The sequence below is a fragment of the Rhopilema esculentum genome, chromosome 9 (assembly GCF_057945365.1).
Source record: "Rhopilema esculentum isolate cy_ngs chromosome 9, ASM5794536v1, whole genome shotgun sequence".
Taxonomy (NCBI): domain Eukaryota; kingdom Metazoa; phylum Cnidaria; class Scyphozoa; order Rhizostomeae; family Rhizostomatidae; genus Rhopilema; species Rhopilema esculentum.
The window spans coordinates 5,200,757-5,226,037 of record NC_142823.1 but is presented as its reverse complement, the minus strand read 5'-3'; the positions used below and the strand labels follow the sequence as shown (position 1 = coordinate 5,226,037).

The window sequence follows — 25,281 nt, the reverse complement described above, 5'->3', positions numbered from 1 at the left end:
TTTTGAACAAAGCAGGAATCTGGAATAGCCGCAAAAAGACATTTTCACAAATCCCAAAATTCAATACTGCATATTTTGGAAATCAATACTCTACGTTTTTAAATTATTACTGAACAAAATGTGTAATACTGCACAAAATAGGCCCTAATAAACCAAAATAGGCCCTGGAAAGAGCATTATCATTCAAGAAAGGAACATGCACAAATTACATAACAAAATATAGGCATTACTGGAAAATCCTCTTTCCCCTAAATTATCATCTAATTTGCATTATTTATTGATCATTATGACCGTAAACATTTGTGTGAACCCCATCCCTCCATCTTTGATTAAGGTAATATGTGAACGTTCCCATACCCAACTGCCAACGCATCGATAATCTTATCCAGATACAACCATTCTGAATGGAAAGAACATATGATTGTATTCAGTTAATGCTTCAAAAGTGAGAACCATCTCAGCTATTCGATATCAGGCATTTGAAATAATTCGCATTAGTCATAAGTGAAGAAACTAATTTGTGCTGGTCATAAGTCTTGGTTAACCACAAGTCTTGGGCGTTTTTGAAGATTTGGGAAAACTATTCGATAAATTGTACAATTATGAAGAATTGGCAAAAAACTGGTGGAAATTTGATACATCATTGATACAGTTTTTCTCAATTTAATGATGAAGCTAACTAAGGCCCAGTTCATACGCCGCATTTCTGCCGCAGTGAATTAAAGTGACAAGGCTGAAAAAGTTCAAGTGTCAATTAAATGCGGCAGAAATACGGCGTCTGAAACCAAACAAGAATTTACTAATTTAATGCGGCACAAATGCCGCAGCTCTGCCGCATTTAAATATTAACTTCGGCAGAAATTCGGGTTGGTTTCAGACGCCGCATTCCTGCCGAAGCGAATTAGAGGAAATTTGTGATTAATCTTGATTTTGAATGATTGAAGAGTGATTAAATTACAACACGCATGCGTGTATACTTGTGGTGCCAAAATTCCATTAGTTTCCTTGTTGGTTGAAATGGCTGGGTTCCGAACAAAACTCCCATCGTTTTTACGTGGAAATCAAGAATTAGAGGATAGCGACAGCCTATCAGATCAAAGTTACCCAGAAGGCCAAATAGTTACAGAAAATCATGCTTTTATTCAGCTCCTCAATGTTATGGGGGAAATTTTTAGCAACAAAATTTCCCCAACGGCGCTCTACAATGATGCAAGAAACTTCGTTTACAATCTTGCAAACAGTGGATGTACCTAAACCCGTCAGTTCAGCAATGTTATGCAGATAGTCTCCTCTTGCAAGTCTGTAAAGACAAACAGCCAGACGTGCTGCCGGGGAAACAGGATTCTCTGCAGAAGTTTCTTTCTCCAAACCATCTTTAATTTTGCCAAGAATAAATGCGAAAGTGGCCTTTGTTGCTCTGAATTTTTTTTTAAAACGTGTACCACCAGAACAACTCCAAATATTCTCCCACCATCCATGGATCCTCTGTTTTCTCCTGCATGTTCGAAGTAAAGGCCTACAGAGATTCCGATTGTTTGTCATCAACAATATTATTTGAAACCACATCATTGATAGTAACTGCCGTCGACGCAAAATAGTCAGAAAAAAATGTTTCAAAATTCTTTCGACTAGTACGCTTTCTTCGACTTTTGGCACTCATGTTGTTTGTGAGGGCAAAAAGAATTTCTATGAATTTGTTTGTTGGCGCCATTTTTGGCCATTTTTGTTGTCAGGAAGAATAACGCACAGAAGCGCTGCGCAGGACATCAATCGCGTGGTCTGGGACCGCATTAAATGCGACGATTTTAATTCGGCGTCTGAAACAAAATCCTAATTTCGGAGAACTATTGCCGCACTACTGCCGCCTTTAATTGTATTTAATTCGCTGCGGCAGAAATGCGGCGTATGAACTGGGTCTGAGCTGTAAAACCTATGACGCCGAAACCATAACAACGGCGAACATTTTATGCAAACGTTCTTTCGAGAGGTCAATTGATGGTTGTAATCAATTTTAGTTAAGTTTTTTGAAAAATATAATTCGAAGCAAGGGCGTACCGGGAAATTTTGAAGTGTCCTGGTAGCAGTGTGACCAGACCTCAATTTTGGAATTATGCCAAATTTGTCATAAAATTATGCTAGATTTGCGAAAATTATGCTAAATTTCAAATCAAGGTAACCCTGCTTGAGAAAGAGGCATGCTCAGAATATCAAAAGTGGCCAGAGTTGCCTTTTGACCTTTTTGACCATTCCTCTAAAAGACAGTGTACTCAAAATTGCCATCTTTTGAACACAAAAAGACAATTTAGATCAATGGTTTTGACATCAAAATTTCTCAACCCCTTTTGCTGTCATAAATTGATTTGGCCGAAGAAGCAGAAGTTGTAGAATCTGGCAGCATGTTGCAAAAAACCACAAAAATGCAAAGGAAAATAAATTTTTGGCATAGATAACATTCAAATTTTTTTAGAATGATTTCAAAATTACAAAAAAAGAAACATGAAACAAAGTGAAAGAGAACAGACAATGCAAGATAAAATTAAGTGAAAGCTTTTGTAACATACAAAGCAAAATTTTGATTACACTATCACTCTCCACAAGTAGCAAAAATTCAGCTTTTTTGTGTACTGCATTTAGCTGGCTGAATTTGGCTGCCAACCAGAAAAAAAATTTGTTGCCAACCGTTACAAACATTTGGCTAAACCCTGAAAGTGGAAAGTCACACATTTTGGTGTAAAGTGTTTGCATTTGGTGGTGATAGACAACGGATCAATAGAAACAACAATCACAATTATGCCAAAGTTATTCTAGATTCCTAATTACGCTAGATTTTATTCTAAATGACAATTTTTGGCCAATATTATTCTAAAAGCATTATAGGGGTGGTGCGAGAAGTGGCGTCATTGGCAATATAATAGAGGGGTTCAGAGAGGTGGTGACACAGGGGGCAGGGGGCCTAAAAATCTTGAAATTATAGGTGATATCATTTATGTATGACCCTGTCGTGAATGTCAAATGTTTTGTCTACACTATACTATCGAACCTTGTTTCAGCCTGGGTAGGGGGTAGAGTGAACCCAAGTAATATTTTCTGTAGTGCGAACACAAAGTTACCTAGCCAAGGTTGATCTGGGCTGACTCGGCCCGGGCACACTCGGCCGGGGCTTACTCGGCCCGAGTATTGGTTTCTATAAAAAATTAGTGAATACAGCATGCACCTAGCAGCATACCCTTCCCTCTACAGCGCGTATAAATGCTTGATGAGACTTGGCTGCACCCAAGTTTCCTTTGAAAGATTATTCAGCGCTACCGACATCTCTATATCCATCGGCGCTTCTATATCACTGAAGATAATCATAATCCACGGAAGCGAGGTTGTTGCCAAAAATGGCGGAGGACGGAAGTTCGGGGTCGGCCTATGACCAAATTTGTTTTTCAGGGGAAAGTAACTGCCAACTATTCAGAGCACATTTTCTGAAACCTGATATGTGTACATCTTGCATGAAAGAGATTGGAAAACATACGAGAGATGCTGTGGAGTCGGAGGAAATTGTTCTTCGGGTAGGCTGGGAAGATGTTTTAATCTGTACGTTTATTAGGCGTTGTTGGCATAGAAGAAAACAGAAAGGGAAAAAAGTGAACTGCATTCTTTTAGTTTTATGAATCTGGGAGGCAAGCCCACTCTCAGAGAATGACTACATTGCCAAATACACCAGTTGTCAAGGGGAATGGGAAGCGAATCGTTCTATACAAGAGGGTATCAACCGAAATTTCTAATATACACTAAGCAGGGGCGGATACAGAACAAAAGTTGACGGTCGCGCATAAACACTACCCAGCAGGCGGTCTAGGGGGCCTCCCTCATGGTCAAGGGTAGAGCCCAGCCCCCGGAACCAGAGCAACTATAAAGCTCACAATGTTGATTATTGAAACCACTATAAATAAAAGGAATAATTACGCCTTTTTTCAAGATAGTCATCTTGATTTTTGGTCTAGAATATTATTTTCATGTCTTGTAAGCATTTACTTTCTAACTGCGATTGGTCCCGCTAAGCAAGACTAAGGAGCGGAAGTTGCATCACCAACGAGGTTTGCAGGCAGGAGTTTGAGGGTGGCGACGGGACTGGGGCCCTGAAACGTTCAAATTGTTCAGTCAAACATTTTTCCCTTTTAAAAAGTTTTCCAAATTTTCTAGCAAATCCAAACACACAGTTGAGACAAAATATCTTGAGATTCAGAAGTGTACACTTCCTGTGCACCTCTTCCGTATGGATAAAAAAATTGGGATTCTTCTCCTTCACAACTTTCAACCTCATCCACTTTCTTCTTTTGCCAGCAGTTGTGCGGCACAGTAATTTAACATAGTGTTTACAGACTTTTCATGCCGCACAAATATGTGAAAACTTGAACTTTGATTGGTGAGATTTGGTAAAATATTTGCATAACAAAGAGCCCTGCATATTTGTGCGGCACGGGCGACATGCCTAAAAATCATACTGTTTACGGTCTAGGATGGTCTTTCTATATTGAATCAAATTATGGCATTGTGTGTGAGATCTACCAAGGTTCGGTCCTGTGTTTACTGTGTAAAGAGAGGTGAATGTATTATCTGTAAGGAGAAATAAAAGATTTTGGTAAGCATGATTGCCTTATTGCAAATTGCAATAACTGAAAACTAAATTCTGAAAATCTGACGGTCTTCCGTGCGACCTGTGCGACACCCTGAATCCGCCCCTGACACTAGGGTATCTAAAGTACTGCACTGCACCACCTTGTTCAAAATGGCAGGACTTTTTGTCAACTTTTTGACAATACAAAACATTTGAATGCATTAATTGGGAGAAATAGGCGCATTTTTTAGCAAATTTCGGTGGGGAAAGTTTACAAATTTTGCTGGACCATAGAAAACTTAGTTAGAAAAGTATGAATTTCGCAAGAACATTTTTGTTTGTTAAAATGTAGACCAAGCCGAAAAGAGAAAAATTGTCAAATGAAAAGCAAGTCACTACAAAATATTTACGGGGAATTTGTCTTTAATTTTTGAAAAATGTTGACCATGTTAGATGCAGCCACACAACAGCTGTGAGAAAGCAACAAAGATTTCTCGAAAGTGTTGCAGTAGTAAAGAAACCAAGAATTGGGCAGTCAAAAAAATCGATATCAAGGGGGAGAGAATTTGTCTGTTTTTCATCCTACTGAGTTTACACCAAGGGACAAAAAGAGACATGAAACTCGATGCTGAGCAAGGTTTTGCAGCTCAAAGTCTGTCCAGGGCAAATATAATGATTGTTTTGCACAAATACAAAAGAAAAAGTTACCAGAATAAACAGAAACCATTTTTTTACAAAGATTTAATTCCATACAAAAGAAATTAAAGCTTTGGCCTAGCCAGAATCAAGTCCAATTTTTTACTTCACTAAAAAAGTTTGACTTCAAATGAAAAATGTTACAAACCATGATCCAAAAGATCATCCAAAACACAGAGAATCATTTATTATGAGAATTTTCCAGGCCTAATACAAAATTCCACAAGAATACGTTTTCCAAATATATGGCTCCATTTCAAGCAGGCTTTTAGGGTTTCAAAAGTTTGCAGCTACCCATCAAAACATTGAAACTGTTAAAAGATTGCTACTGTTATTTTTTAAACAAATGCTCTAAATAGATTGAAGTTTTGATTGGTTGATCATTCATGTGCCATTTCTCCTCCTTCAAGGTGGTGTAATACTTTTATTACCCTACTAGTGTATTTTGTGATTTATTAAGACCAAGGTAAGGATTGGTGCTAGTGCTAATGCTCAAGTTCAAGATGTAATCAAAGCACAGTAGCATTTTCAATTCAATTATATGTGGGTAAATTTATAACAATATTTTAGTTTTTTTAGGCCCGGAGTAGTTGATAATTTCCCTTTGCAGGCAGTAGAGCATACACAAAAAGGAACAATAACACCAACCTTAATATTAGAGAGTGATTCAGTTAGAAACCATGGTAAGTTATTTCTTGGAGGATTTAAAGCTGCAATAAATACTGAGTTTCTTAAGAAAGAGAACATAACACATGTGCTCAATGTTGCTGGCAAAGGACTTGGGATCATGTTTGGGCCTAAATATAGGGTAGGTGAAAATTTTTACTATCAAATAAAGCCTGATAAATCCTTAGTAAGAAAATTTCAAATTGTTGTAATTTTTCAGTTTCATTCTACTGTAAGTTGAAATGATGTGGCATCATATTTTTAGACACAATATCTCTTTTCACATCGAAAAGAAAAATTTATGCATTTCAAGGGAAATATATCACACAACTCTAAGAATTTGTTTCCTGGAGAAGATTTATCAGTTAATTTTTTGGTGCCCTATTCACAAGTTTGCCCCCTGTTCTTTTCTGGTGAAGGCATCCTTGTGTTTAAACATTAATTATAATTTAAAAACCAGACCAAAGTTTTAAGCCCGATTGATTATTTGCATTTAGTATTTCATTATAATCATTGATGTCTTCATGCTGTTCTGTTTAGTTAAAAATGTCATGGAGCTAGAAGCCTTTTCATTCTTAAATTGCTGAAACATTTTAGTTTTTGACTAGCTACTGTAGGGAAAGAAACTTATGTGGGGAAAACTTTAATATTTTTTGCATTTTGGCCTAAACTTCCTGAAACCACTTAAAATACAAATTTGGAAAAGTTCGTTCTTGCAAAATATCCAGAGAGGCTACCTAACCTCTTGAAATTTATTATGACAAATGGTTATTTTTACAAATTGTAATATTATTTTTTTTATTTTGTTGGTAGAAAGTAGAAGGAGAATTCAGTTAAATAGAAAAGTTATTGTTATATTGTTATTTTCAAAGCAAAATTAAAACGCAAAGCCCAAAAGTTTACGCTGCCAAAATATCATACTATTTTGCTTTTTGTGCAAAAGTTAATCCCAAAGATCTAAGGATTTTCTCAATTTGCAAAGCTTTGCCCCAGCTTCCCTTTAGGAAATTATTTATAGCTATCTACAAAATAGATTTTCATTTGCTTTTTTATCAAAATCTGCTGGAGAAATACAATGGAAAATCAACATTCATACTACTGTTAACCTAATATCCCTTTCTTGATAAGTGAGGGATGTTCTTTGAAAATACCAAAGCTATTATTTATTGAAATCTACAGGAAATTTCAAGAGAAATGAAAAAGAATCTGAATATAACTGGTCTTGATTTGGATTGGGAAGATTCTATGAAGTATCATATCACAGAAGAAGATTTTAAACAAGCTATTTGTTTCATTCACGAGGGAATGAAAAGTGGATCAGTGTTGGTACATTGTGCCCAGGTATGTTGTATGGATATCAAATGATTTATTATATGCAAGCGAATGCTTGGCACCAACCATTGAAAATATACGCAAACTACAATTCAATGACCGAGCCATGATACGGTGGATATGCAATGTGTAGTTGGAAGATCGCTCCAGCTCTGATTCCTTGCCAAAGAAACTAGGCATCGTTGACATCAGTGGCGGAAATTATGGGGGTTTGGGGGGCGGAATTTATGGGGGATTGCCCCCCATCAGCGATGTCGTTGGAAAATTCGGGCTTTCGTCGGATAATTGACAACCGTTTAATGCGTCAAAATTACTCCAAGAAATCGTTCTGAAAAGGAATTTTAAGCTAATCTAAGGGGCGTAATTGCCATATTTTCTGCTCGCTTCGCTCGCAGGTGATCTGCATTTCCCCTTTTTACCCTAGCGACCTCTATAACCTCTATGTGTCCTTTTTGCAGAATTTGAACATAGCTGATAAAATATTTGCCAGTAATAAATAACCAATCAAACAATATATGACCAAAATCAAACTGCTTATGAATTGTATATTCAATTTCAATTCCGTAAAGATTAGCCGAAATTTCCATCGGATTCTTCCGAATAAAAGTTATTTTCAAGCGTATTTCCCACTGACGAAAACAAGATGAAATGCATAAAATGAACGTACGACTTGTCAAAAGTGTAATCGGTCTACCTCCTTTATCATCAATTGTCTTAAGTGAGATATAGATTTTGATATCAAACTTCTTAAATGGGATTGTTCTTCTTGCTTCTTCATTACGGCGTGGTCAGCAAAGATTTCTAAAGGGTCCTAAAGGGTCCCGTCAAAAAATCATCTATTTTTATCAAAATGTGCAGTTTCTTTTAAATTAGACATAATCCAAGATTTTATCTTGTCGGAAATCGAAGGCCTTGACCCCCTCCCCCCCCCCCCAATATGAAAGCCTGAATTTCCGCCACTGGTTGACATAACATCAGCAGTCCGATACAACAGGTTGCGATGGTATGGACATGTTTTTACATAATGCAGGTAGCATCAGGCAAGTTGCAGACATGATAGTAAACGGTAGGCGTGGTCATGGTAGGCCAAAGAAAAACTGGGCTGACACCATACGTAATGACGGAAAGACATGGAAAATAACACGGAGCTCACAGATCGAAAAGTAATCATAAGTGAAAGCCCTCTAACCATGCAACAAACGTTATTTTTCATCCCTGTTTGGTGTACATTAAGAAGTTGTCAAACGTTATCCGGAAAATTGTAATGGTGCCCGTAGGAAACCCCTCTTTTAAGATGGAAGTAACAAGCGGAGTCATAGCATACTTTACGTCCGACACTCTTAAGAGTGTGAATAACGATTAATGATCAAAGGTAAGCAGAAATTTACATCCAGATGCAGATGCGGTTCCTTGTTTTTTAACCCATCTAGTCTCTCGCCCAGTTAACGAGTCAAAGAGTGAAAACGATCTCTTTCTGCCTACACATGAAAATTATAGGACATTGATGCCCTGAGGAGTGTCGGATGAAAGTACTTTAGTATGCTATGTTTCCGCCTGCCCGTGCTCTCACAAAATGTTGCCGTGCCAAAGGAATATTTGGTTGCACCCCTTTCTAATAGTAGTTGTCTACGAAATGGATTTTGTCTTGCGTATGTGCAGATTTGAAAAGCCATGTTAGTTTTTGTGTGCAGTTGTAAATATAAAATTCTATACTTTTTAAGTTAAATTAATAGAAAACCTGTAAAGGCAAACTTCCCTTTTGATTGAGACGAGCCAGCATCAACAAAAGAGGTTTATTTGCATGGCCAGGGCCGTCGAGAGCCACGCCGGGCCCAGGGGCAGTTCTAATGCTTCGGCCTCTTCCAACCCAAAGCAATAAACGTAAAATGCGTTTAATATGGAATTAAGATGCGCAAAGCTTTCTTTATCTACTTTAAATTTATACTTGTAAAGTATTGTTAAACTTTCCTATAAAATATATGATTTTCAATAAAAACAGTGTGCAAATAGAAACGATTTAATTACCAGCGGCTCCCTCTTCTCGTACGGCCCCAGAGGCAACTGCCCCCCTTCGCACCCTTTCTTAGTGGGCCTGGTCAAACACACGAGCCACCAAAGGAAATTTTTTTCTTTGAGCAAGCCTTAATTGCTATACACTTCATAATAACATTGTATTTATGCTACCAAGTACCTTTTTTCTAGGGCAAATCTCGATCTGGAGCTGCCGTTTCTTCGTACTTGATGGCTACGAGGAAAATGACAACAATTGAGTCGATAGAGTTTATCCAGCAAAAAAGGAAAATGGTGGATCCGAACCCAAATTTTCGGATCCTTCTTATTAAATTTGAAAAAAGTGAAACTCTTCAGGCTTTGCGGGAAGATTTCAGTATGCAGTGATTTAATCTGGATATTTGTCATATTTATGTATCTACTCACGCTTATATTCAAATAAAAAATCTTATATTCTACAAGTTTTAGCTCATATATTTTATATCGATTATGCAACGTAGTTTTAGTTCTTTTTGAGCAAATTAAAGGAAATTTTTGGTATACATTTAAGTAGCCGATATTTTTTAGAATTAACATAGCTATTTCCAATTCCAGTCCCTTGGATTAATTGTCAAGTTAAAAGTTCATTCGGTAAACCGATTTAAGACTATAGTTCATCATTTTCTGTAGATATTTTTAATGATGTAAAAGAAATTTTTTACTGTTTCGTGCTCAGAAATGAAAATCTTTATTAGCTTTTTCTGAAAAGAAAGTCACACAATTTGGCCCCTAAAGATTGAGATACCATCTTTACGCTTTGCCCTCCTAGTTTTTCCTTAAGTGTTCCATTAGAGAGCAATTACAGTCTGCAAAAACAACGAAGTGACATGATAACCTTAGTATAGTACGCAGCCTGGAAGCTATCGTTGACCATATCTAGCCGTTGTACCCAAAATCGGTATCCAGTTTAAATCTGCTGAAAAATCGGTGAGAGATATCCTCTATTTGCCGATGAAATACCCCTTTACATTTTAAGGGAGGTGCCATGCTCCCCAAGCTCCCCATAGATAATTACCAACAGCTGCTAACTGAAGGGCAGTGGAACAAGTTTTTCTAGAAACACGATCTTTTAAAGAAAAGAAGTTTTCAAAGCATTTGGCTGACTGAAGAACACCGTCAAACATCAATATGCGTTTTCTCGGGCACTGAAGAGCCTACCCTGGGTATGTAGAGCCCTGATTGGGGTTAACAGGAAACTAATGAAATTAATACCACTATATAATCAAGCCACTTTTGATCGATTTTTTGAAAGTATTGTTTATAACGATAATGCAGATAAAATTAAAATTAGAATGAAATCGATTGGCAAACAAGACGATTCTGATTGGTTTGTTTTTTGGAATTATATCTTCCTATTGGTTCGTATCTATCTGGTAGAAATGCATGGTCTGGGACTTGAATTTATGGATGTTTTTGGGAACGTGAAGGGTATGAAATTCTCGACTGACAATTAGCCAATAGTAATTTGTACTAAAAATGAAATAGCCAATAGTAATTTGTACTAAAATTGTAACACAACAAACAATTGAAACGCACAATTGAAACGCACATTTGAAACGCACCATTGATGTGCTATTTTCGATCTGAACCTGGATATAAATTTATTTTTGTTTCAAAATTGAACAAATGCATACTGCTATAATAGTGTATTTGTTAGTATCGACGAAAAGTTGACAAAACAGAAAGTAACAATTTTAATGCCATATTGGTGCAATAATAATATCAAATTGTAAAAGGGCTGTTACAAAGTCAACTAAGAGCTGGCCCAATTTCTTTCTATGGCTCAAAGACTACAAAGTTACTTTCAAATTCTTCTTCTGCGAATAATCTTTTTTCTTCGGGTGGCGAACCTTCTGCGTCTACTCGTGATTCTTGTGTTCCTTTGGCGGAAGCCTCTGCGTCTGCGTCAATCTTACAATCTGCGTCTACGTATAGGTCTACGTCCAAGTGTGGGGTGAGCTAAAAGAGGACCTTGAAATGTCACACGGAAATTGGTATAAATCGACATCGGTTGGTTCTTTTTTTAACACCAGGGTAACACTGGCATGTAGACCAAGGGAAAACTTTAATCGGCGCGGCCATTAAAATGGTAATAAGTCAGGCCCGTAGCCACTGGGGAGGCAATGCCCCCCCCCCCTAAAAAAAATTGCGAAAATTGTGTTTGAAGATCTTATAAGCGCAGCTTGATCTGACAGTATTTTGTAAGGCAGGTATAGAAAAAGCTATATTTCTTTCCATTGGCTCCTTTCAAAACAATTTTGAACTACGCAAGACTGAGCACTTTATCATGAGGAAATTTTTGCCATAATTTCTAGCCTACTTTTTTTATCAACTGTGCCAAACTTTGGTGCTTTGGCTGGTGTCATTGTTAATTAGGAGGTTTCATGGCAGGTTCTGGTGAATGAAAATGGATTATTGAAATAATCCGATCATTGAAGCAAATATTCAATTGTTGTGTAATAAAAAACATACCGCTAGTATCCTTTAGTTCAACTTCTTCTTCTAGAAAGAAAAGCACAAAAGATATAATTTCTTAGATATTATTTGTGACTTAATGAAATCACAGATAAACTACTTAAAAAAATTCTTGTACGTTGGTAAACGCCTGCGAAAATAGCCCATATCCATGCAAGCCCCAAAATAGATGACAAGGGCCTTCTTTAACGTACTAACTAGGGGGGGAGGGGTGGGGGCATTTCATCTGCAGACTCGGTGAATCTTTATTTTATAAACAATAGGCTACTGTCTTCCTCTTCATATAAACAAAGGCCTGTCCCTGCATCTAAATGCCCTTCGAGAAAACTATGAAGAAAGACTTTGCAGACGCATCAAATATTACATCAAGCAAAAGCTCGGCGGAATTTTGTACAGTATTGTAAATTTGGCAGATTTTCTTCATTGGTGTGAAAAGAGAGAGCCGGCTGAAAAAGACCACATATCATTATATCATGTTCTGATTTCTTTTCACCTTGTTTCTTTGTGTCTTACTTTAATAGTGATCGGTTATCGTAAGGGCACCTTATCTGATCACACGAATCAATCGCACGAAACTAAAATTGACTTATCAGTGTATAGCAGGGCAGACACGTCGGAACCAGGGGGGGGGGCTGGAGCCCCCCCAATAATTGTTAAACTGTAGTATGTTTCCTTTACAACAGTGTACTGAATGAGATGGAAAACAATGGGCAGCCCCCCCAATATGAATTTCGTTCCGACGGCACTGCAGGGTAAGGTGCATATACAATTACCGTCCATTTCAGCCCCAGGATTTGAGGCGTCACTTTCCTTCAACTCATGTTCTTCCTCAGAATCGGAGAAGCTATTGATGTTTTCTGCATGAGTATCACTCATTGAATCATATTCATCATGTGCCTCGGTTTCGTCCTCTGTCTCAGTTTCATCTTCTGCCTCGTTTACGGTATTTTCATTTAGATTTCCCTCTTCAAGATCGGCTTCTTGGACCTTTGCTTCCTTTGCTTCCACTTCAGTTACTGCAAGGTAAAGTAAAGAGTGTTTCATGCTCTGTCTATCTGGACCATATACTCCGATTAAAAAGAAAGAATTTCGCGATGTTTGTGATTGATAATATTTCTTACCAGTTTCATCTGCACCGAAGGCGAACGCAAAAGTGCCGAGGGCCACAAAAACAAGCAAAGGTACTGCACGCATTTTGGGAAACAATCTATAAAAAAAGTTTAAAGATTAACCAAAGTGAAACTATCATAAAAGAGAAAAGGAGCAGGAGTAGAGAAAAATATTCCCATAAATTATTAATTACGATTTTCTAATCAACTATACTTGAAATGAAATTCGAGTCCAGAAAGGTTCCAGACTGTAATCCGGAGGAAGGTTATTCAAAAATGTAATAGTTCTGTGGAAGGTCAATGAATAACTATCAAACCATACATAATTTTACTTCAATTCCATTTCTAATAAACTCTTGTTCAAAAGATATATAAAAAATTGGGGAAGTCAAAAGGGCAAAATTTCATCCCGATGAAGGTTAAGGCCTTTTCTGAACTCTGAATAAAATGTCCTTTTACAGGAGAGATCTTGGCAGAAACCGTCGCAGTTTATGTGGGCTCAGCGTATCTCACAAATGAACACGAAGGTTATAAGGGTCGGGGTATGGAAGAAGCTGCAACTCGAACATGCTACTAGGACAATGCAAAAGATGCTTCTTTACAGTCACACATGGTTTACAGTCACAAGTTTTCAAGCAACATTTGGTATGACTATAACCGGAGTCTACTGTACTTGTCTTTCGGTTAGAGTTGTTTGCAGGGCAGGCCCGTTCACCAGTTGCAATTTCAAACTATAAAGACTTGAATCAACACAAATTTCGATGAGATGGAATGTCAATCTAAAAAAAATAAGAAATAAATAACAGTGTAGACTTACCACTACCGTCGCCACACGAGCAGCGATCCAACTGAAATAAAGCGGAAGTTTTCCTGTATTTATACGTTTATAGAGAAATAAGCCGTGCATCTCAGTTCAAACCATTCTCAGCGAAAAAGACAGAAGAACCACTCAAGGGAATTTCGAAAAAAAAAAATTTTAGGTATGGTTGGTTTAGAATTTGTGACACTTGTGCCATTTCACGAGCGCCAATCTTCTTCAAGAAACACTTGAATTGAAAAGCAATTTATCCTTGAAGTAGTCTTAAGAGGATCGAAAGTGTTGATATGCATGCTGGTCAAGTCTTTTGTGGATAGCCACGTTTTGTTACTCTCCTGATACCGTGCATAAAATGTAAACAAGTTTAGCAAAAATTCTAATATTTTGAAGAGGAGCCAGTTGTTTGGTGGAGCCTTCACTATCATACCTACCCTTTTGGCTTTCCCCTTTTTTTCTTTTGAAAAACCACTCTTCTACATACTGAAACGTGTATTTTGGAAACAAATTGAATGCTCTGGTTAGGGCCAAATGAAGGCGGGTGCTATTTCTGCTGCAGCCTTGGGCCCGTTCCTAATGTACGCCCTGCTAAAAACAGACGAGAATTTTCCAGAAGCTGTAGACCCAACAGAAGCAACCCTTTGAACGAGCACCCCTTTCGAACGAGCACCCCCTTTGAATGTGCACCCTGTTCAAGTTGATTCCAGATCCCCCTAACGAATAAAACTAACGATTTACTTTGTGGAGTCTTGGAATTATTTGACTTACCTTACTTTAGTTTTAAATTTGCTGTTGCTGTACGAATTAAATCAAGTTTTTCGATGAATATTCATGTTATACAGCATCAACAAGTTTTCTTCATTTCTTAGTCATGGTTTTGCAAACCCCCTCACAATACAGTATCGGGAATCAATTTGAAGAAACGAAAAAATGAATTTCCGCCACTGACCTGAGAAAAGCCAAACCTAGCTAGGTATTAAACTGTCTAGAGTTCTAAATTTCTTATGTCGTCGTGGATCTGTAAAAAACGCTTTAATTTGATTACGTATTCTCCATGTTATCTTTCCTGAAGACAGTGCTTTTCCCTTTGGCCAACAAATGACAGTTCTGTTCTACGCAAGGCAAATCTTTTCAAGGGTCGCGGATTCCCAAAATATTCAAACTGCAGTACATCAGAATTAGTTAGACTCTCCTTTTTGCAGCTTCATGTCGTACCCGTAAATAGAAACGAATCGATAGAACATTGTGAGAGAGGATTGGTGCACAGTCGATATGGGTTTGCACCATGAATGAAGATACGTTCGCGTAGAAAGGCACCCTTTTCTACCATTCCCCCCGTGCCCTCCCTCGGCTTCGGGCTTGCTAAATGAAGAGGGTCTCTTTTTATCAGGCTGCAACCATTGTGGTTTTTCAGGTCTCTGCGATAAATACATTCTAGACGAAAGCATTGGAGTTGACGAAAAAATAGAAGAGCTAGAGATAGAGGTAGCTCATTCTTCTCTTGTCAATGTTCATCTTGACTGCGGACTGTGATGGCCCGAAGGAACAGGTCCACGTAGACTCTGAGAAAGCCCAGAGTTCTTTTCTTTGCCACAAATTGAATGCTTTTCTTGGTACTACAACCCTTTGCAGTGTGATGATTATCAAAAGGCCTACAATTTATCTTTGAATTTTCCGGACGTGACATAACATAACAATACTAAAGAATACTAAAGGGGACACCTTGGGCTCTGGCTCTTTACATTTTTACACTCTAGCTGCCAGAAACGAAACGATTATGCATAAAGTTTATATGATTTTGTATATAGTAATATTTATTGTACCATATCATATTTGTAGGCCGTATGTGAGACAGAAAACTTTGACTCTTCCGACTGTGAAAAGAAGTACAAAACGAAACGAGGATTAGCGCGCCACATTAGGGGAAAACATCCCTTACCCGGACAAGTGGATTTATGCTCAGAGAAACCCGAAATTCACCCATTGGAAATTCGAGTTTACATCAGGTAAGCTGCCAAGAAACTTTCATTGGATCGTTGTTTTACGAACCATTCGGCGACCTTCAGAATGAGAAACACCTCTGACGCCCTCAACACAAAAAAATTGTCTATTTCGTTTAAAAAATTCGAAAATACAAATGGGCTGTCTGAAACTCCCCTGCATATCAGTTACGTTAGCTGAATGATATTTCAAAGAGCACATTAAATGTTACACTGCCAAGGTATCCAGAGCAATTGGTCTTTTAAAGTATGCAAAAAGATTTCTTCCTGTAAATTCCTTGAAAACGCTTTACACTGGCATTGTTCAACCCAGGGCTGTACGAGAGGGGGAGGGGAGGGGGGGGGGGGGGTATGGGAGCTCAGTCTTCCTTATATTCTTTAATGGGCCAAAGTCATTTTCGTTTAGGAGTGCTTACCTTTGGAATAACCTAGATTGCGAAACTAAGAACGCAACATCTCTAGGAAAATTTACAACTTTCCTCTAAAACTTTTTGCTTTGCTGGCTTTGTTTTAATATCATACTTCGGGTTCTTAACTTCAGTATATATATGTGTATATAATAAATCTGACAAGTTTAACAAAATTATGTCAAAGAGTATCAAAAATTGCGAGGGCAGGGTGGGTTAGAAGTGGTTGGGCTAAGAAGTGAAGTAAACAATTGAAATTAAATGAATGAAACATGAAAACGGTCTCCCAGTAATAGCACGTCCCGTAAAGGTGGATGTGGAACTCACCTCCCCCTCAGGCGAAAGAGTGCTTTTGATTTTTAATTTCAAACACTGGGGGGGGGGGGGGGCAATGATCAGAATTTTACGGAATGTTTAAAGTGGAGTCTGTTGTAGTGTAGTGTTTCTCTTGCAAAGAAATGAAGACAAATTTCTCATTTCAGGTTTCTTTTAATGCAAAATTAAAACATACAAAATCGTTATCATTAAAGTAAAAGTTCAAAATGTGCAGTGTCTTTGCAATGTTCACGAACTTGTTTACTTTCCGTAACGGCGTCTTGTACAACGTCTACGGAAGGACCTTCTGCGGTAGAGAATACCGCGTCTACGGAAGATCCCAATCCTGCGCCTGCGGAAGATCCTGCGTCGTCGGTAGACAATCCTGCGCCTGCGGAAGATCCTGCGTCGTCGGTAGACAATCCTGCGTCTACGGAAGATCCTGCGCCTTCGGTAGACTACCCTTCGTCGACGGTAGATCCTGCGCCTTCGGTAGACTACCCTTCGTCGACGGTAGATCCTGCGTCGTCGGTAAACAATCCTTCGTCGACGGAAGATCCTGCGTCGTCGGTAGACAATCCTGCGCCTGCGGAAGATCCTGCGTCGTCGGTAGACAATCCTGCGTCTACGGAAGATCCTGCGCCTTCGGTAGACTACCCTTCGTCGACGGTAGATCCTGCGCCTTCGGTAGACTACCCTTCGTCGACGGAAGATCCTGCGTCGTCGGTAGACAATCCTGCGCCTGCGGAAGATCCTGCGTCGTCGGTAGACAATCCTGCGTCTACGGAAGATCCTGCGCCTTCGGTAGACTACCCTTCGTCGACGGTAGATCCTGCGCCTTCGGTAGACTACCCTTCGTCGACGGTAGATCCTGCGTCGTCGGTAAACAATCCTTCGTCGACGGAAGATCCTGCGCCTTCGGTAGACAATCCTGCGTCGACGGTAGATCCTGCGTCGTCGGTAAACAATCCTTCGTCGACGGTAGATTCTGCGCCTTCGGTAGACTACCCTTCGTCGACGGTAGATCCTGCGTCGTCGGTAAACAATCCTTCGTCGACGCAAGATCCTGCGCCTTCGGTAGACAATCCTGCGTCGACGGTAGATCCTGCGTCGTCGGTAAACAATCCTTCGTCGACGGTAGATCCTGCGCCTTCGGTAGACTACCCTTCGTCGACGGTAGATCCTGCGTCGTCGGTAAACAATCCTGCGTCTACGGTAGATCCTGCGTCGCCGACGGGACCGTCTTCGTCGACTGGCCCTTCTGCGCCTACCTGCAGGTGTGGGGTCAGCTAAAAAAGAATCTTAAAATGTCACACCAAAATTGGTATCAATCAAGATCGGTGGGCTGTGTAAAATTTTCAAAATCAGAGTCTGGTTCTGGTGAGTAAATATGTCTCTTAAGAAAACTGCAAAGGTGAAAAAGAACGGTTGCAAGATTCTCATGCAAGGGTGGCAAGATTGTCGAACAGACAAGATCACTGAAATAAGCATTCAGTTTCCGAGTAATAAAATACTTACCACTGGTGTCCTTTGCTTCCAATTCTCCTTCTTCTAAAAAGCAACACACAATTTATTGGCTTTATATTTTATATGTATAATTTATTGGCTTTGTTCTCGACTTTGTATGATATTATGTTATCAGGGGAGTGGCATGCTCCGACAGGACATGAATGGGGAATTAAAGCGTATCTTCCCTCCACTAGCTTACAGGTCCAGCCTGACCCGACTGGTACCACCTGGCAGGGTTCCCTAGCTCAGGGCTACGAGCGATGGCCAACGGCTAACTCGGCAGGAGACTGGCAAGGAGAGCGGATGAGCTACGACTCCAGGGGTCAACGGCTTCGGGCGGAAGAACTCCTGGAAAGAGGGATGGTGTCTCCTTAAAAACACTGTAGAGGTGGTTCTGGGGGCCCATCTCTACTATTAGCCCCTTAGTTTTATCTATGACCATGACAACAAACCAAAACTCAGATTTTGGGATAGTTGGAGGGTCATGGTAGCCAACCTTCTGATAGAAGTTGGCACCTGATGATGATGATGATGATGATATTTATTACGTCATGAAATCACAGACAAACCATTTAAAAAATATCTATTTTAGGTTGTTAAACGCCTGCGAAAATAGCCCTGCAAGCCGGAGAAAGAGAAACAGGGCCTTCTTTAATGACTACTATGAGTGAATGAACTACTCCCATTTCTGATTGCTTTAGGGAGGAAGTTTGTGCAATCGGGCCAAGTAAACAAATTGACAGTTGAAATATGATAAAACTGAACTTACCCTCCTGCTTTTCTTCCGGGCGTGAGGGATCACTCTCCATTACCTCGTTTTCGTCCTCAGAGTCGGAGTCATTTGCAGGGTCATCGTTGTCTTCCGTGTCGGTTTCATCATTTTCCTCAGCCTCGGTCTTTGCCTCACTTTCGGTAGCCTCCTTTGGATCTGCGTCTTTAGGATCAGCTTCAGTCACCTTAGTTTCCACTTTGGTAACTGCAAGGCAAAATAAAATGTCAGTTACTTGCTCCCTCTTTATTGTTTTGCGACGTTAAGAAAGGAAAGACAACGACTTAATCTTAAACAAATTAAAGAACTACTAACCAGTTTCTTCAGCGCCATTTGCAAATGCGGCGCAGCAAAAGGCCACAAGAACCAGCAAAGTTACTGCACGCATTTTGTGGAAAGATCTACAATCGAATTTAAAGAATTAGAATAAATATAAACAAATTCAATGAATAAAGATCAACAACGAGCATCAAGTCCCTAAAAATGCTGATAAATATACCCTTAACGAAGGAGGATCAAAGTCGCTAAAATACAAAATAAGAAAGTCAAAAGACAAAACATTCGCTGAAATTGAAAACAGATAAAAGAAACTTGAGGGAACCGTTGGGAATAAGAATATCTTCATCCGAAAATAATTTTGTTTAAAGCGATCGTTGAAGATTCAAGACGACAATCCTAATGCAGGGTGGGGCGGAGGGGCCATGGCCCCCAACTTTTTTGGTATGCAATAACATTTCCAAAGAGGCCCTGTTTTAAAGCATTTAATTCAAGTTCGACTTACAGAACTTGGCCCCCTCCACCTTGCAATTTGTGGTATGGGCCCTGTAATGGCTAGGATTTATGAGACTTTTCCGTTCTTGCCTTCGTTTACCTCATATACCTTAGTATCGTTTCTATGGCAACAAATAACAAACTTTGGTTGACCACCTTCAAATCCCATTGGTCTAACAATACAATGCTTTTATGTTATATTTGCAATCGGCAGCGCGGATCAAAGTGGCCGAATAAGCTTACAAAAGTTGCCTTTATACGTTACGGGTCACCTTTCTGTATACGGGAAGTTAAAAATCAAATTTATTCTCCGTGACGAAAAACAATAGAAAGACAATCCAACCGACAATAGAAAACAGCCATTGCGGTTGGATTTGACGAAGAAAAAACGGCTTTGGCACTTCATGGCATTTCAAGAATGGGTGTTTTGTTAAACATGATACGAGAGATCGATTGCCATCCGAACAAGCCGAAAATGGCTTGTGGCCAAGGGGCGGCAAAAGTGATTGGAATGAAACAGTTCTGCTTATTTAAATAAACTTATCTGGTCAAGTGACGAATAACGGTTTTAAATCAAAGTAACGATCAACGAAAACAGTGCTTCTTAAAGAAGACAGCTCGATTACCAAAACCGTGAGCAGTAGAGGTTCCTGTCGTCTTTTCGGTCCACAAATCCAAGTCAAAACTGGGTTGCCGTTAAGGAATTTGCTAATTTTTCCATACAACCAGTACACGTTAAGGGGAGGATTCGTTAACTCCTTTATATAAGAACACGAGCCTCAAAATTGGTCAAAAATTAAGAACAAATTAAGAACAAGCCGAGGCTGAGCTACTGTGAATTGCACTTTTGAACAACGTTTCATCTCAAAAACGAGGATTTTTTTAAATGTGGGTGCGTAAACACTTCTCTAGAGCGTAAAAGCTAGCAATCGCACTTCTAACACCCTATTAATTGAAGAAGAAATTAAGAACAATCCGGCCTCAGGTTTTCGAAAAAATAAAGAACAGTCAGCCTGAACTTAAATTCACTAGTTCTGAAAAAAGATAGCGTAACAAAGAACCTGGCAGGATGTGCAAGAGACCGATCTTGATTACCGTGGAACCTGATCTGAAAACATTATTACTGAAATCCTAGTAAGAATCCATAGCCAAAAACGCACCCATTGCTGGGACTTTAGAAAGCAAATGTGAAGTAGTCAAGAAGTAGAATAACACACTAACATACCTGTACTTCCACTAAAGTGCAGCAACACATCTGAAGTCTACCGCCCAGTCTATTTTATTTATACCATCAATGAGGAATAAATTCCAACCCACACAGTTTCTAATCATTGTCTAAAATTCTATACCACTTTTTCACAATGAGGGGATTACATACAGCAAGACAGTTAGACGATGCCCTTTGTGAAATTGCTTAGAAGACAGGATCTCAGGATCGGTATACAACAAATCAGGGGGTTAACGCTCCCCCGGAACTCTGCTCCTATCTTTTATTTCCGGGCTCGAGTTTATGCGGCTGTGGCTCGGGTGACCAGGGAAGCAGGCAAAAGTGCATATTCGGAAGGGGAGGAAAATGATTTGTTTTTAAATAGTTTTGCACAGCATAGCATGCAGCATCGACCCGTTTTTAATCCGTTTTTGATCCGTTCCCACTAAGTCGGGTTAAATTCATTCGGGGTGAAAAGTTGTAAGAGAAATCAGTATTTGTATCAATAATCCTTCAATTTCTATCATTGTAGGCCAATGGAAGCAACATCGACATTGAGTACTTTGGTTTTTGATTTTTGGCACCATCTCAATTCTTAAACGTTGCTGTTGTTGCAAGTAGATCAGAAGTTATCCGGGTTTCGGCGTTTCCATTAACTTGCGGGTGGGTCAAAAGATACCCGGGTAAAAACTGACCCACTCTGAGACACGTTTTCAAACTTTTCCGTTTTTCAAGTGGGTGCGCGAAAGAGCGCGTTGTATTAACTTTAAATATTGTTTGTTTTTTGAGTCTTTCAGTTTGGTTGCCTAGTAATTTATGTTATATGCTTTTGCACTTTTGACAATAACAAATAGACAGGGGAAACATCATTTTACGTTAGAGATTAATTAAGCACAATGCACTTACACGTATATTGATTGTAATGATTATTAACAAATTTTAATCATACTACAGGTTTTGTCGAGTGTTGATTTAGTTGGATTTGAGTAGGTATAATGTTTAGACGTATTAGAATTTAAGATAAGTGAAAAGAATTATAAAGATGACCTCGCTTGATTGTTGTGTTTCTGCACAGTAGTTGATTAGAACCAGCGGAAGATTTGCGACAGTCGGTTAGTGGGAACACAGAATAGAAAATACGCAGAAGGTGAACTCTACGTCGGCACCTTTGATATTTGCGTGCACAAATCTAGAACAAAGAAACAATAGCTTTGCGCCATAAACTCGTTTTGATTCAGAGGTCTGGAGGACGAATGGCGACCGGCTGGATTAGTTGCTGCGGTGATATAAAGAGTGAATAATGGCTTAAAATTTTACATTTCATTTCATCAATTTTGGAAATTATCTACAAAGGTTAGTATTCTTATTCATTTGAAAGCTAATTCCGGTTTCGCCCAATTTCAGGGCTCGTCAGTGCAGCTAGACGTAAGCCAGACTCAAGGTTTTGGTCTGCGCTGAGAATATAAAGTCACGTAATTTCTCTGCGCAAAAAATCACCAACAGTCTGGGAGGTAAAAAATGGCCAGTACAAATTTTGAATATGTGAAAACAACTAAAATGAATTTTTAGTGGTCAGCTGCAGACCGGACCTTTTTATTGGGATGAAGCAATTACTTATAATAGTGACAGTGTTCAACAAGTATCTCCATTGGTTTCAAGCGCGAAATTTTTATTTCATTAAATTTCCGAAAATAAAAATATTTGTAAATCAAGAAAAATACTTTTTCTGAGAGAGGGCATTTTCCTTTACTGCAGTACTTAGGGAAGCTGTCTACCGTATCCCTGGTAAGGGTGGCTAAAGAGGTAGTTCATGCTTGCCAAAGGCACAACCCCAAGGCTAGCAGATGGTGGAGGCACCTCATATCTCCTTGTTAGACTCATTGGTCTAACCTGCTACCAAAAAGAAGAGAGTGTATATGTACATAAATAATTCATTTTTTTGGAGAGCAAATGCAAAGTTCCAATGCCCTTTTATTTTGGCTAGCAAATGAGTCCTATTAGATAAATTATTTGCAAAGATTTTGAATAAATAGTTTTATAAAAATTTAGAAAGAATGTGTTTTAGAATACGCAAACAAAGAATTATCACATCAGTGGAAGGCAAGAGATGAATGGTTAAGAATGTTAATGACAATTCCTTGCTTGGTCAGAATCGAACTCCAGTTTACGGCATCAAAAGCAATTATGATCATTCCATTGAACAAAGCAACTCACACATATATAATATAAATCTACATTCATAAGGCAAAAGGTTGGCAAGAGGAAAATTATTTCCACAAGGATGCTACCCAATTGGAAGTACTGCTCTTGGTCAGAATCGAACTCCAGTTTACAGCATCAAAAGCAACCTTCTTTTGGTCAAATCGAACTCCAGTTTACAGCATCAAAAACAACCATGATCATTCCAATGAACCAAGAAACTCAATCATTTATAAATATCTACATTAATAGGTCAAAAGGCAGACAAGGGGGTAATTATTTCCACAAGGATGCTACCCAATTGGAAGTACTGCTCTTGGTCAGAATCGAACTCCAGTTTACAGCATCAAAAGCAACCTTCTTTTGGTCAGAATCAAACTCCAGTTTACAGCATCAAAAACAATCATGATCATTCCAATGAACCAAGAAACTCAATCATTTATAAATATCTACATTAATAGGTCAAAAGGCAGACAAGGGGGTATTATTTCCACAAGGATGCTACCCAATTGGAAGTACTGCTCTTGGTCAGAATCAAACTCCAGTTTACAGCATCAAAAGCAACCTTCTTTTGGTCAGAATCAAACTCCAGTTTACAGCATCAAAAGCAACCATGATCATTCTATTGAACTTAAACTTATCTGAATACATTGATATTGATTACAGGAGAACTGGACAGCTCCAAGCTCCAAAGCCATGTTACTTTCTTACTAAGTTAAACTGTTATATTATGAACAACCCATTTATACTAATTTTCAATCTAAAGATGCACCAGTTTAATGTATTTTCTATTCTTTCTCTTTGTTGCTACAAGTTCTCTGTTTATATACTTCAGACAATAATAGATCCTCATTCGAATAAAAAGTTCAATCAAAAATAACTTGTCAAAATTTTCACATGGAACATTCAGGTTTATGGTGGCGAGAATCTCTTTCAGCTCTTTTCCAATCCCAGATGTTTTCTTTATATTGCTGAAATATTCCATGAATGCATCTTCCAATTGCTTGGCATAGGCAAACATATCAGCAGATGGTACAACAAGTCCAGAAAATGTACTGCTAGACTCATAAGCCTTAAACATCATAAATACATTCTGGTTTTCCATTCCATTGTTATTTGAGAGAACAGAACATTTTTCGCATTTGTGCTTGCTGTATGCCTTGCGCAGCAAATAACCAGCAACATATGCCATAGCATTATCTTTGAAAAGTCTGTTTTCAACTTGCTCATTGCTGTAGTCAGTGGAAACAATTTTAAGTGGTTTTTCTACAACAGGAACCTCTGGGAGCTCTCTTATATCTGATAACTGTGCAAGGAGTTCATTTTCATCTTGCTCACAATTGGCAGCCGAGACTGTTAAAAGATTTGTGTGGAACAATTTACGATATGCACTTTTAAATTGGTTTGGGGTTGGATTGTCAGAATTCCCCCCTTGCTGCCTAATAGATCCAAAAAAATTTTCAAGGGGATCTTGGTTAAGCTGTCTTGTAACCAGGAAGGTGACATCATGCTCTTCATTTAATTTATGCCACAATTTTGAAATTGCTTTCAATGTAATGCACCAGCCTTTTAAACACCTTAATTTATTTGTATGGTCTTCTCCTGTTGCTCCATTAACTACTCTTATTGACTGTACAAATCTTATGCCATCTTCCATTTCTTTCAGGTGGGGAGAGGAAGCAGTTAAAGGCCGTCGAGATATTTTACTATCCCTGAAACTTAATGAGTTGCAACAATCAAAGATTGAATCAAATTTAGAAAGAACCTCTGCAGTACCCAAGGCTGTAGATGGCAATCCTTGAAGTGTAACATATGTAAATATCCCAGCAGAAACTGAATGGCTGAATACTTGTGCTGCCAGCTTTACTTTCATTTTTGCAAATTGTGCTGGATTGATATGCTTATCTGTCAACTTAGGGCTAGTTCTTATTGCAAGCTTCTTTTCTTTTTCATAGAATGATTTAACATCTGACCAAGAAGCAGTTTTTCCATCAAAAGTAAAATTGTATTTCAATAAATTGTTCCTTATTGACTTTAACAAATGAGGAGGATCAAAAATGGTAAAGTACTGTTTGCCATGCATTTCAAAATATGGCCTATCTACTGTGACTCCCATAGCATCATAGAAACTTGAAAAATTGGAGCCCTGATCACTTACCACACCAACAACGTTTAAACCAATTGATTCTAACTGCACAAGTGCCTCATCTACAATACTCTCTAATTTAGCACTGCTACAAGCCTCATTCACAAAGTAATATGCCACAGGCTGCTTCCAGTTTTCAAGAACACCACGGGCCATAAATACTAATGAGGAATTAGCAACAAGACTTGATGTCTTACCATCACCAAGAGTT

General features: G+C 38.8%; 2 protein-coding genes across 2 annotated transcripts; one reads left to right on the top strand and one right to left on the bottom strand.

The window, feature by feature from the left end:
* The first annotated feature begins 3,361 nt into the window (after positions 1-3,361).
* LOC135688970 (uncharacterized) lies at positions 3,362-10,577 on the top strand. Its single transcript, XM_089109878.1, has 4 exons — positions 3,362-3,557; positions 5,913-6,110; positions 7,148-7,309; positions 9,503-10,577. Exons 1-4 carry the CDS (start codon positions 3,384-3,386, stop codon positions 9,695-9,697), a joined length of 729 nt encoding a protein of 242 aa, XP_088966004.1. The 5' UTR covers positions 3,362-3,383; the 3' UTR covers positions 9,698-10,577.
* A 369-nt stretch (positions 10,578-10,946) lies between these two features.
* Positions 10,947-13,843, bottom strand: LOC135688974 (uncharacterized). The gene is made up of 5 exons (XM_065206054.2): positions 13,751-13,843; positions 12,946-13,031; positions 12,598-12,840; positions 11,822-11,851; positions 10,947-11,308 (listed from the first exon to the last, which is right to left on the bottom strand). The coding sequence occupies exons 2-5, from the start codon at positions 13,016-13,018 to the stop codon at positions 11,262-11,264; spliced, it is 393 nt and encodes a 130-aa protein (XP_065062126.2). The 5' UTR covers positions 13,019-13,031; positions 13,751-13,843; the 3' UTR covers positions 10,947-11,261.
* Between the last annotated feature and the right edge of the window lie 11,438 nt (positions 13,844-25,281).

Coding starts and splice junctions, on each gene's coding strand:
- LOC135688970 (XM_089109878.1), top strand. CDS start 3,384: ATGGCGGAGGACGGAAGTTCGGGGTCGGCCTATGACCAAATTTGTTTT. Junction 6,111..7,147: donor TGTTTGGGCCTAAATATAGG/GTAGGTGAAAAT, acceptor TGAAATCTACAG/GAAATTTCAAGAGAAATGAA. Junction 7,310..9,502: donor TGTTGGTACATTGTGCCCAG/GTATGTTGTATG, acceptor CCTTTTTTCTAG/GGCAAATCTCGATCTGGAGC.
- LOC135688974 (XM_065206054.2), bottom strand. CDS start 13,018: ATGCGTGCAGTACCTTTGCTTGTTTTTGTGGCCCTCGGCACTTTTGCG. Junction 12,841..12,945: donor CTTCGGTGCAGATGAAACTG/GTAAGAAATATT, acceptor TTTACCTTGCAG/TAACTGAAGTGGAAGCAAAG. Junction 11,309..11,821: donor TGAACTAAAGGATACTAGCG/GTATGTTTTTTA, acceptor GTCCTCTTTTAG/CTCACCCCACACTTGGACGT.